Below are 13410 nucleotides of genomic sequence, written 5' to 3'. Positions count from 1 at the left end.
GGAATTGGGGATGGGATTGGGGAGGGAGTGTGACAGGAAGAGGGGCTGGGTACTTGGGAGGAGAAGAAGTGGGTCACAGAAAGGATGAGGGTCAACCAAGCTCTTGAGGGGAGGAAGGAGGGTTCAGACAGGTCAGTAGGTCAGCGGGTAAGCAGGTCAGGAAAATAAACAGCGGGCCAAGCGGACTCTCAGGAGCAGTTAGAGGAGACAGACTCGTCTGCCTCCAAGCCTTCTCCTGTTTGGTCGATGCCATAGCAACGCGGAGGCTTTATACCCCCTCTCGACCAATCACCCGCCTTCGTCGTCATTCCTCACAATGGACACCCTGATGACCTCACTTTTAGAATGTTTCTCCCCTACCGGATGCCCCATGACGAGCCATCCAACTGTCGGTCCTATCTGGAACCTTTTCAGAGTTTGTGGTTTCTTGTCCTCCTCGACCCAGTTCCCCTGTCCCCCACTTCTGCCTCTTCCCTCCTTTGAGAACCCCCAAGATCCCACTGGCAGTGGCTGAAAAACATATAAAGCGAATGATGACAGAGCTACAAAAATAATCAAATACACAAGAAAAGGGGGTGCTTTTCACATCCCTCTCTCAACAGCTCATACCATAAGCACACAGAACATCAGTAAGATGTAGAAGACCTAATAGCCAGCCATCCTAATCATATAGATACTTGTTTTGGCCACCAAGCAAATTTCAGTACATTTCAGAGGAATGAAATCAGACAAAGTGTGTATCTGATAATGTAATTCTGCTAGAAGTCACTGATAAAAAGATAACTAGAATTTCTCATGTAGGGAAGTCAAGAAATACCTTTGTAAGTAAAATATGAGGAAAGAAGAAATCCCAAAGGGAAAGAGGTTATATTTGAACTGAATTATGGGATCATGATAATAAGGTAATAAAATATGTTTCCTCCTGGTCTGGGAATTCCAGTTCATGTGACAAGATGGTGTGGTCTCAAAGTCATTCCTAATTTACTTAGACATTTGAACACCTGAAATGGGGTTAGATCCACCACCTGTTAGCATGGGCTTTACATTAGGAACACACAGTGGGGAAAAATCCCATCTGACTCTCATGACTGATCTTCCAGGATCTCTAGAAATTGAGGGTTTTAAGGGCAAAAGTTCATCAGCTTTCCTTCCAGGGGATTTGAGGACAACACCCAGAGAGCTTGGCAGCGCCAGGAGTGCTGGGTGGGGAGAGCCAAGCAGGTGGGCAGGGACACAAGTGGTTGGACAAACCCCACTGGTGATGGCCTATTCTGGGCCCTGTCCTCAGCTGAGCTTCCTAAAGATGCTTTCCTGCATGACTGACACTGTGTTTCCCTAGCTCCCTCAGGCCCCTGGCAGCTTAAAATCATTGCTTTAAGTCCTATAGCTTTTTATTATTATGGAAATTTATTGTAAATGGGAAACATTCTATCACTCCTAACAAAACATCAGTATCTTTTTTTTACCATAAATATAAAGAAATCATAAAAAAAAAAAACCAAGCAGAACAAAAACAAAACAGGGATAACGAAACAACAGTGTTAAATTCTGTTTAGGTGCAGTTGCCTGCCTAGAATCCCAGAGCTGGGCTGTCTGGGTCTAAAAGGACGGACCAGGCCCAGAAGGGGTGGAAGTCAGACTAGCTCAGAAGCGGATGGGAGACAGGTCCAGCCTATAAGGGACTGAGGACTTCCATGAAGGGTGCTAGGGTCACCCTGACTGTCGCCCAGGCAGGAGTGAGGGCGAGAAGGAGAAGTGAACCGAGTTTGGGGGCCTGGAAACGGCGAGATTGCTTGTGCAGCTGAGCGATCATCCCCAAAGCCCATTCGGCCTCCGGTCCGGAGGAGCCCTTTGTGACCCCTGGAGGCAGGGCCAGGAGCCTCAGGCTTGCGACCCAGCTGTGCTCCTTACTGGCAGTGTGACCCTGGGTGATTTTCCTTCCCTAAAATGGGCGTGTCCATTCCTGCATCCAAAGACTGTCATGAGGACAAGGCGGGGACTTGCCCTGAGCACCTGCGCTCATTAGCATCGTCCTCTCCCGGGAGCAGCCGTCCTCCCAGAACTGGTGCCTTAGAAGGTGTGCAGCCTTGAAGGCCCCTCCTGTTACCAGCCTGTGCTAACCAAGCGCTGCACTTTGCAGGCAGCTTCTCACAGGACCCTGAGGACGTACCATCTCTGTCCCCATTGCACAGATGGAAAAATCAGGCTCAGAGTGGTCAGTGAGAGGGACCAGAGAGAAGCTTTGCCCGTGGCCCAGCTTTGCTCAGGGTCAGCCCTGCTCAGAAGATGAAGCCAAACCAGGCAGCCGCAGTCACAGCCCACTTCTCCACCTCAGTCACTGCTGTGAATACTGTCTTATCATATAATGGTCCTGAAGACGTCTTTACTGTCACTGTTGTCATTGAACGAGAGGGTGCAGCCCACTCTGACGCACAGAGGTGTCCCGGGGAGGCTCACCTCGCTCCTTCTCTTGACCTTGGGATCCGCTAAGCCCCCAGGCAACACCCCCACTCTAAGTGCACCCTGTCATAGTCCAGTCCCCACCCTATGCCCCTGTCCCCAGCGCCACTCTACCCTGGCCACTCTAGCATCTCAGGCCTGGACACAGCCCTGTGGAAGGTCCTTGCATGGGGCAGATGCCTGGCACTGGGTTTGAACCAGGAAGTACCCCCTTCCCTGACAACTTAGGTGGGGCTGGTCATGCCAGAGTCTCTTCTCCCTGTCTGCAGGGGTCTCCACTGGAGTGGGAGTCTGTGTGTATGTGTGTATGTGTGTGTGTGTGTATGTGATTGTAGAAATCTGCATGTATAGACCTGTGTGTCTGAGTTTCTGTGTGTGTTTATCAGTTGTAAACATGAATCTTCCATTGCACAGCTATCACTCAATGTCTCTCTGTTTTTCTCCGTGTGTTTTTCACTGAATGAGTGTGTGTTGGTTGTGCACATCTGTACATGGGTCTGTGACTCAGAGCATTATATGTTAGGTATGTGTCTCAGGGCATATGTGTCCCTGGAGTTGTGTCTGTGTTTTATGTGTGGGTGAGTGTGTTGTGTGTGAAGTTGCCGCCCCTTTGGGTGGACCTGATTCTATCTATGTGTGTTCATCGTCTTTGTGTCTGTGTGTACGTCTCTGCCTGCATGTGTGTGTGTGTGTGCGCACACACACCTCCATGGTGCTTGTGTGGGTCTGCCCTGAGCACACATGGCCTGAGCATGTGTACCTGTGTGTGTATGTGTGTGTGTTCCCCACAGGGTGTTGTTGCCTGTGTTGGTCTGTGTGGGAGCCTGTCCACGAGCCCTACGCCGGAGTCCCCAGGTGAGGCCGGGGCTGACTGGTGCCTGTGCATCTCCGTGTTAAGGGTGTCTGTGTATTTTCCTGTGAGTGTGTCTATCTGTGCTTCTGAGAAGAGGGCAGCTACCAAGGGGCTCTCTCCATCGGTGCCCCACCAGGAATGGGTGAGAAGAGGACAGTATGTGCTTTTCTCACCCCTAGGCTCAACCTTTGCTGCCTCTGCTCCTTTCAGCCTCTGGTGGCTCCACCTCATGCCTCAAGGATGCATGGAGTGAAGGGTTAGTTCACAGGACCGCAGGCCAGAGGTTCAGAGGGCTCTGGATGGCGGGGGTTATACAGTGTTGGGGAAGGCCTCTGGGGAGGACTCTGGGCCCCTGGGGAGGGGCTGGAGAACAAGGTTCCTGGCTCCCTGGGAAGGACTGGAGGGCTCTTGCCGCACTCCTGGGTTCCCAGAAGCAGGTCCCTCACTCACCTGCACTGGTCCAGCCTGGGACCTGGAAACAGCAGCAGCATTACTGGTGGGCACAGAGGTCGTGGGTCCATGGATGGTCTGGCAGGTGAGTACAGTCACAAGGCTGGGCTGCCCTCCCCCCTTCTCCATTCCCCAGACAGCACACTTGCCCTGCTTCTGGCCTCACTCTCCAGTAGGGCAGAGGCAAGCCAGGCAGGGGCAGACCCCTGGGACCGCATGACCCCTTCCCAGATCTCTGTGCTCCGGTCATTGAGTGGGTGTCAGGGGTCACCCAGAGCCTCTGGGAGCAGGAGGGGGAAACAGGCCCTGGGGGAACCTCTGATGGGGTTTGCAGGAATTAGAGAGGGACAGCGCTTAGGATCAGATCTTTCACAGAATAAATGCACAGCAGAGTCACTGTTGATGCAATGTCAGTATTTTATTGCCTCCAGCCACAATGTGAGCACTCACTTGGGCGATCTGAAAGGAACAGGGGACTTAGGTGAAGGGTAGTGACTGACATTAATTTAAAAGAACAGGAATGCTTGAAGGTTGGCACTCCTAATTCTCTTACAAGTCAACTCTCTATCCTCACTGTCACCATCGTGGGGAAATTGAAGCAGCCAGGGACTTGGCCAAAATCACACAGTGGCTTCTGAGTTAATTGCCAATTACATCTGACCAAACTCCTTCTTCCGAAGTTCACTTCTTTTAATCTTGCCAGTAATGGTTTTAGGCAGCACTGGGACAAACTCCACCTGGTTGAGGATAAAGCAAACCCATTCTAAGTCCCCTGGTCACTTCCTGTCAACCCTCAACTCCCCTCCTTTGCCCCGGCACAGTCCCCCAGACAGGCTGGCACCATGTGGTGGCCTTCATGGGGTCCACTGTGCATGTCAGATTCTCCTCTGACCCCCTGGAGTTGGATGCAGTCCTCTGATGTACTTTGACCAATGGAATGTCAGTAGGAGTGACATGTGCCACCTCTAACAGAGAAGTTGGGAATCACTGAGATGGGCCACCCTCTCTGTCCATCTCTTCTCGTACTCAGGTAGGTATCTACAAGCTGGCTGCCTCTTTATCCTGGTCCCAGGGTGAGGGGATGTGGAGCAAAGACATGAGCAAGAAAGACATCTTCCTTGTTATAATCTACTACAATTTGGGGACTGTTTGTTACCCACAATAACATCTAGCCCTTCCTAACTGGTACACATCCTCTATTCTACTCTCCATAAAGCATCACAGCCTGATGTTAGAAGCATGAACTCTATTGTCAGATACACACAGGTTTGAGTTCCAGCTCTGTCTTTTATTTACTCTAGACTTAGCCAATTTACTTTGAGTCTCTGAGCCTCAGTTTCCTCTCTGTAAACTGGCATGATTATACCATCTGAGGTTGTGGAGAGGATTAAATGAAATAATCATGCATGTAAAGCAGAGCCTGGTAAATGCTCAGTAAATATTAGCTATGTAGCTTTATAGTATGTATTGATTGTAAACATTCAGACAATGCAGTAACGTATTATTACAAAAGAAGGAAATATTAACTTTTTTGTGTATGTACAAACTTTCAAATTTCTTTTTTAAACAAACATGATAATATTATGTATATAATTTCATAACCTGCTTTTTATCTTAATAATATATTATTGTGATATTTTTATGTTAAAAAATTTGCATCATCATTTAAAATTACAGAATAATATTACCTTTCATGAGTACTTTAATCATTTCTCCATTGTTGGACATTTTTGTAGGTTGCACACTTCATTTAGAACAAATGTAGTTGAATTAAAACTATCAGACTGCACCGCATGTTGTTACGATAAATATCACTTTGTTGATTTTTGTTATGTATGTATATGTGTATCGGGTTGCCACATTTGTAATTTCTTACTGTGAATAATATTCTTTAAAAGTTTGGAAGTTGCTGATTTGGATTTCTTTTTCAAATTTTGAAAGATTGTAAATAACCTTCTTAGATATCTTTGGGCTGTGGTCTGATTTTTTTCTTTAGGTTGACACGCCAGAAATGGATGAGTTTCTGGCGCAGGATAGAGGTTCCATCCGATTCAGCTGGCTCCCCTACACCCCTAAGCTTCTTCTGCAGAGAAACATACGAGTTCTCTTAGCTACTTAAGCTTCACCCCAGCCACCCACTGAGACTTGAGGCAGAAGAGCTTCCAGAACCACCCCACAGGGACCGGACCCCATCCATCTTCTCTCACTCACCTTCCTGGGGTACTTGTACGGGGCTGTGACTGACTTCACGTGCTGCTGCAACTCCTTGGTGAGCTGGTCTCGATCATGGGACAGGAATTTCGGGGTCAAGACAATAAATGCCTTCACTACCTGCAGTGCAAAACCAGAGTGGAGGCTCAGGGTGAGTGACAACCAACTATCTAGTTTAAAAAGAAAATGCTTATTAAATGAATGGAAAAACACATTGAGAGTTGAGCCTTTGGAAAAGGACAGGATCAGGTTCAAATCCCAATACTTCTAATTTTCATACTTTGCCTTGGAAAATTACTTAACCCCACTTAATGTCAACATCCTTCTCTGTGAAATGGGGAGAGGACAAGTTCATTCCTCATCGGGTTTATGTCAAGCTTCCACGAGATAATACATATAAAACAGGAAGTTAGTTTAAATGTATTTTTATCCCTATGATTGTTATCGTTATTATTATTTTAGGTAGGGTTCTGTTTTCACTATTACTGTAGGCAGAGTTCTGTGGGCATTTAATAAATGTTGGTAATTGATTATTTTCATATTATTTATGTCCTCATTTAATTTCACAGCGCTTGTACAGAGCAGGTGTTCAATGAACACCTGTTGAATCAAGGAACACATGCTCTCCGTAGTCCGAGCGCTCAATTTCCCATCTGACTCCACACTTACTAGCTGTGTGATCCAGGCAAGTTATTTAACCTCTTTATGTCTCTGTTTCCCTGTCTTAAAAAGGTATAAAAACAGTCCTTAATTCATGATGTTGTGTGAGGGTTAAATGAGCTGGCACATAGCAAGGGTTCATTCAATACTAGATGCCATCAGCCTCAGCGATCAGAAGCATCATGTTTCAGTCACAGATGAGGCCACAGCGCCTCCTGCTGACCACATTGTGTAAGTTCACAGGCACACCAACCACGCCAGATCCAAGATTGCCTAGGTGTGGCCTGGAAGTTTCCCCCGCATCTGCCTTCCCCGTCCCACACCCAGGCGCGATGACCTCCACGTCCTCCTCCTCACCTCCCCTCGAATCGGGTCCGGGCTGCTCACCACAGCGGACTCAGCCACCGCTGGGTGCTCCGCCAGGGCATTCTCCACTTCCGATGGCCCGATACGGTACCTGCAAGACCAGTGGTTCCTCCTGAGCAAATGCCAGGGCTAGGATGACCCAGGCCCTCAAATCTCATCTTTTGGACAGCCGCATATTTCCTTGGCACAGAGGGTAACTGTCAAGGGGAGCCAGAGGCCCATGCAAAGGCTGTGCAGTGGGACTAAAATGGGAATTCCGTGCTGCCAAATACAAGGCTCAGATGCTTCCCGGGGCCTCTCACCTCGCTGCCCAGGTGGGGGAGCAGGGTGAATGCGTCATCCTCCCAGAGCCTGGGGGCTTGGATCAAGCAGCTTCCCCTGGCATGAAACCTCTTGGAAGTCCCAAACTTTATCTTAAACATTCATACAAATCCTACATCCTATTCCTCACTTCATCAGCATTTGTTTTAAAAGTTTAAAAAAAAAAACCCTCTAATTTTCTGAAATATCTTAAAGAACTTGTTATTCTTGTTATGTCTAGTTAATAGCCAAGTCAGGGTTAGTTACAACCGCGTTGGAGTCAGACTGCCTTGGCTCAAATCTGGGCTGTGTTCTGTACTGTCTTTGAAACTTCTGGCAAATGTTTCCACTAGTCAGTGACTCAGTCTCCTTACGTAAAATGGTCATAATCACATCTACCTTCTAGCACTGAGGGGTGGGTTGTATAGAGCACCACAGAGAGTGCTGTCACATAGTAAGTACTCCAAAAAAGGGTCATTTTTAATTATTATTATTGTTGTTGTTGTTGTTGTTGTTGTTAGTGTGTTTTTCTGTGTCATATTGCGCTTCATTAAAGGAGCACAAATACAGAATAAGCTCCCTCAATGAACAGGAGCCAAAGTCAAGTCTTCCCTCCCAATCCCTTTAAATTGCATGATGTCTTATTATGGCTCTCCTCCGGGTCTTCTTGAACTTTAGTTTGCTTGATCCTTCTGGTGATGGGGCTTGGGGAAGGTACAGCGGTACCCTCAGGCCAGGGCCCCATGGACGTGGCTCTGTTCAGCATTAGGCTGAGAGTCCATCACCGACGCATGAAGGAGTGTTTGAGGAAGCCAGATCCCACTAGGCAGGTGAGGATGGGACCTCCCGGCACAAGGTCAGCCGCACCTACCCGGATGCGTTGATGATATCATCCGCCCTCCCCAGGAAAAAGAAGTAGCCCTCTGTATCAACAGTTGCTCTGTCCCCAGTGTTGTAAAAGTCCCCACACTCCACTTCCTCTGTCTTCACTGGGTCATTCTGCAAAGAGAATAGCACCCCTTTTGTTGGAAACAATGAGTTTAGAGACATAAGGTAGGATTCAGATGTGGGTTCAAACCCTGCTTCTGGCTCTGCCTGGCACCTGGGCAATTTTTATAATTCGATCTCTGAATCTGTTTTCATTACATGCAAGCACTTAAGGCATGCTATTGGACAATGAGTGGACTAAATATTAAGCCAACTTTAAGGACAATTTTTAAAAATAACACCTGACTTTCGTGTGGTGCTCCAGTAGAATAAAATTTCCACTGGAGCATAAACTCCATTAATTGTATTCCCTGTTATAAGCTCAGCATTCATACAGTGCCTGGACAGGTGGGAGGTGTCAATAAATGTTTGCTGAATGAATTTTCTTTCCAAAATATTACCTCATTGGAGCCTCACAGAAAGCCTGCAAAGCTGGTACTTTCAATTAAACTTTTAATCTTAAGATAATCATATATTTGCATGCAGTTATAAGAAATAACACGGAGAGATCCTTAACACCTTTTATCCAGTTTCTCCCAATGGTAACATCTTGCAAAAACAATGTTCAATATCACAACCAGGATATTTACATTGATACCATCCACCAGTCTCACTCAGATTTCCCCGGGTTTTCTTTTTGTTTTTTAACTTGTACTCATTTGTGTGTGTGTGTGTGTGTGTGTGAGTGTATTCAGTTCTAGGCAATTTTATCCCATGTGTGGGTCTGTGTATCTACCACCACAGCCAAGATAAAGAGCCGTCCCGTCATACCAGAATCTCTCATGTTACTTTTGTATCCACATAGGGATAAGAAAACAGCTCAGTGGCGCAGAGCTGGTAACTGGTGAAAGCCAGGCTGAAACCCAGGCTGCCGGCCCCAGCGCCTGTCTTCCGGACTGGAACACTGGTGTCAGTTCCACACGAGAGATGTTCCGAGATCCAGAGACTGTAATCCCTGGATTTCTCATTTAGGGTTTGGAACCCAAAACACATCACTTTGAACCACAGACCTGCCATTTATTTGACATGGGACAGAAACATAAAGGTTCCAGTCTGCCATTTCTTCCTCTTTAAAGTGAGGATGGTAGTGTCCCCTGGAGGCTTAGCAAGACTAATAGGTTTGTTCGCATCCTGTTGGCAAGTGGGATGGTATGATTTGACTCCAGTCAAAGCCAGCATCCTTAACCGCAAGAAATCAATGGATTCCTAGCCTGGGGGCTCTGAAGCCAGGCTTTTTTCTACCCCATCAGTCAATCTCTATGTACCAGAAGGGTTATGACAGAAAGGGATGTGGGAACACAGGATGAGCTTTGAGATTAATTAGAACGTTTCATTGAGTTGGAGAGAACAAAGGAAGATGGAAGAAGTCTCAGGGTGCCGAGTTGAGCCCAGCCCCTTACCACCTACGCAGCTCCCTGCGTGGCTCCTTGGGGCTTGGATGGAGGCAGGTGATGTGTCCTCACCTCATAGCACATGAAGAGGCCCAAGGGCTTGACGGGCTTGATCCTGATGCCAAGGTTGCCTTCGGTGTCAGGTGGCAGGATGTTACCCTTGTCATCAATGATCTGGAGCAAGAAACGTGTAAGTCCCATCCTGCAGGTGTCCCCAGCACTGCTGCCCCACACAAACATTGCCTGGCTTATTCATGTGGCACATAAGTAAGTAGGAGGAGAGGAGGAAGGACAACTGGGAGGCACGCCCGGTGCTGTCACACAGCGGCCCACCCCCAGCCGAGCACTACCTGCTCTCTGCCAGTGCCTTTACCACCAGACCTGAATGTCGAAGGGTGGGATGGCCTTCCCCATGGAACCTGGCTTGATCTTCATCCCCCGGAAAATGCCACAAGTTACTCCCTGTTCACAAAAGAAGAGAACTGGGGTTGGTCAAGAGTCCAGGTTGATCACAAAGCAGCAAGAATCAAACACTGCATCCTCGCCCGCAGATGTCATTTGATGCTGTGCAAAGAGCCCTTGTGGGGAAACGGGAAGGCATCAACCCGACCCTATTCAGCAGATGTGCACTGCACTTGACATGGGGCTGGACCTGTGCTGCGTGCTGGGGCTACAGAGTCCAGTGGGAGAGGCCAAGAAGAAGCAGAAGGGTGAGCCCCAGGCTGTGGGCATGTAATGCAGGGTATGGAGTGCTCAGTGTACATCAGACACGTGTCCATTTGCCAGGGGGAGGTCATGAGTCCATTTAACAAACACTTTCTTGGAGCTGCTTAAGCTACTTCTTAGAGATGTGTTGAGGGTGTTCAGATCGCTCCCTCTGCACTGCCTCATCCGCTTTGTCTTCTCGATGAACCGTATTCCTTCTTTACCGTTCTCCAAAATAGCCTTCTTCCTAAAGTTAAGTGCTTTATGCTCAGACGAGCCAAGGTCTAAATCTTGACTCTACCACTCACTAGCTGTGTGTCAACCAACCCTCCCTGATCTACTCCTCTGTCAAAGGGAGGTCATTACAACGTCTATCTCTTAGAGGGCTTGCAGGTGTATGCCAGGCACACACCACGTGTTCAATAAACAGCTACTACTAGCTACCATTCTGGCTCCAAGAAGAGTTAGTTGGGAGAGTCTCTTTCTGTGGTATCCACCCCCTCCACTTCTACTGTGGCCACTTCATTTCGCTTGTCTGTTTCCCTCAGTAGATGAGGAGTATTCAGAGACTAGAGATTGCCCCGTCCACTCTATACTCCCAGCATCTAACACAGTACCTACCGAAAAGCAACTCTGACAACCATAACTGCAGTGTAAGCATGCACGAGGGGTTGAAGGCTGTGGCCAGGGCTTTGTACACTTTCTTTCATTTACCCTATGACAACCCAGCAAGATGGGCACTATCTTTCCATTTTGGAGATGGCGGATCTGGACCCTGCAAGATCCAAGGATATGCCTACAGTGTGTGGCCTGTAATTGGCAAGGCTGAGATTTGAACTGGGGTCTGAACCCTTTCCCCTCTGCTCTGTCACTGCTCACACTGCAGGGATGTGGAAAATGTTGCACACATGAGTGGATAGGTCTGAAAACGCTTGGAGAAATAAAATACCATCCAGGTGTCAGGGAGTATTCTGTTGATACAAAAAGCTGATGCAAAAGGGGTGGAGGTCATGGGTGGAGAGTGTAGTTCTCGCCTCACCCTCCTCCTTATCCAAATACAAAGCGTGAGCCAGCAAGGACAGGCCGAGAGTCGTAGCATCTCTCAGGCCTGGAAGCAGACCCATTAACTGATTAATTGATTATTAAAAAAAGTTTTGGCAAAAAAGTGTCAGACAAGTATGTGCATTGAGACTAAAACAGCTATTTTGCCGCAGGTCCTGAGATGGCAGTCATCCCTCTGTCAGCTGAAGGGATGATGGGGAGGTGGAGGAAGGTGACTCTGTGCAGCATCGGAAATGGATTGAGAATGTGTTGGAAGAGAGATACTGGATCATGGATGAAGTCCGTGAGGCTGAAGACATGTATGATCCTCTGAATGCCCTGCCCACCTGACTGCTCAGTGACCCTCTTTGGGATCACACTGTGTGTGTGCTGGGGTGCGGGCTGTGGTGTATACAGAAGGTCCATGCTCCTCCTAGTGTCTCACAATCAGACCTGTGTGCTGTCCTCATAAACACCCAGAAATGAACTAATGAGCTCCTGGGGCCCGCTCCTGCCTGCCTCTGTGGTTTCTGCCTAGGAAGGGGTGGTGAAGTCGACAGGACTTGTGTTGGTGGCCTCCATGTTACTGGAGAGTGCCTTCTATCCCACTGCCCCTCCTTTGCTTCCTTAGACGAATGATCGCAGGTACAGTGGCACCATGTGCTTAGGCTCCTTTTTAAGTTTTTGTCCAATAGTTCTTAGCATGTTGGTTTCTTGACAAGTTGATGAGCTGTGAATTGTCTTTTGGCAAATTTATTTGGGACAAATTAACCTAGAGCTCTGGATCCTCTTATTGGCTTTGAGCAATGCTATCCATGCACACGGGGAGGTGGGGTGGGCACTGCACACACTCATGGCACGATTCAGATCATCTGCTGGCCTCATGCTAAGAACATCCTGACTGGCTCAGAAGGGACCGCTCACCTACCGTTTCTGACTGTCCGTAGGCCTGGTAGAGCAGAATCCCTGTCTGTTTCCTCCACTGTTCTTGTTCCTCGGGCAGCAGGGCCTCTCCCCCAGCGCAACAGTGCTCCAGGGTGGGGAACCTGAGGCTAAGGGCGGAGGCAATGTGTCAACAGAAGTTCAGGTGAAGCTTGGATGCTCTGCCCCAGGCCTAGGGTGTTGAGAGCAATTATCATCTGGATCATTCATCCTTCTGCCTCTTCAATTTCTTATTTGCCTTCTGGGCATTTTACAGATGGTCAAGTCCACATGGAAGTCACTCACTTCCTGCCAGTCTCTGTTAACTCTTCTGGTGGGGGTAGGTGGTGGTAGTGAGGCTAATGGGTTAAGCCAGGGAGATCAGGATTAAATGTGGGTGTTGATGTAACTACAGGGAGAAAAATGTGCTTAGAATTCATCTTAGGGAAGCATTCTCTGTGGCCAAGAGAGATGCTTTTATAAACCATAAGGGCTGAGGGACAAGACCCTGAGGATGTGCTAGGACGGTAACAGACCTACACTGCCTTCTGTGGAGCGTGGCGTTATGTGAACTGAAGGAATTCTGTGTTTCTGAGCAGAAAACACAAGTTAGAGGTTGGAAACGAGTCGCTCAGGATATCAAAGACAATTGGGCTAAGTGTAAGAAAAGAGAAAGACCACAGGTAACATCCTTGGGAGAAGGAATTTTGTAGAGAACAGAAAAGTCTGCTGTGAGCATCTGCAGTAGTTTTCTAGGTACACTATGTGGTGTAAATTCTCTCATCCATTTCCCCATAAATAATACAAAAGCAAGCACAAAATAATGATGGATTCCTTGAAAGAAATAGGAAGAGAAGAAGTGACTGAAGTCTGAGTACCAGCTGGCACAAAGCTGAGCTGGGCCAGCTCTTTGGGCTGAGGGAGGTGGCAGACATCTGGTTTACCTTTCCACCCTTGTAACGCTCTCCTGGTACATACAGAGCCAGGAGTGATGGACAGGAGGGCTAGTTTCATGCAGGGTATATTCCTTATTCTTCCTGAACTTTATCCAAAGTGCAAAACATG

The 13410-nt window shown here is 47.9% G+C and overlaps 1 protein-coding gene across 4 annotated transcripts in view; it reads right to left on the bottom strand.

Moving 5' to 3' along the window:
* Window positions 1-4162: 4162 nt before the first annotated feature.
* The window catches only part of ACSM1 (acyl-CoA synthetase medium chain family member 1), a 30561-nt gene continuing 21313 nt past the window's right edge, over window positions 4163-13410 (bottom strand). For all 4 annotated transcript variants that reach the window (XM_010982569.3, XM_010982570.3, XM_064478487.1 and 1 more), the window contains 7 exons: window positions 12353-12476; window positions 10060-10140; window positions 9751-9852; window positions 8172-8299; window positions 6992-7091; window positions 5975-6094; window positions 4163-4500 (listed from right to left, as the gene is read on the bottom strand). In XM_010982569.3, coding sequence (XP_010980871.3) covers window positions 4414-4500; window positions 5975-6094; window positions 6992-7091; window positions 8172-8299; window positions 9751-9852; window positions 10060-10140; window positions 12353-12476 — 742 coding nt within the window. In that variant the 3' untranslated portion in view covers window positions 4163-4413. The remainder of the gene's footprint in view (window positions 4501-5974; window positions 6095-6991; window positions 7092-8171; window positions 8300-9750; window positions 9853-10059; window positions 10141-12352; window positions 12477-13410) is intronic.

This window comes from Camelus dromedarius, chromosome 24 (genome assembly GCF_036321535.1).
Source record: "Camelus dromedarius isolate mCamDro1 chromosome 24, mCamDro1.pat, whole genome shotgun sequence".
Taxonomy (NCBI): domain Eukaryota; kingdom Metazoa; phylum Chordata; class Mammalia; order Artiodactyla; family Camelidae; genus Camelus; species Camelus dromedarius.
This window is presented reverse-complemented; position numbering and strand designations above follow the sequence as displayed.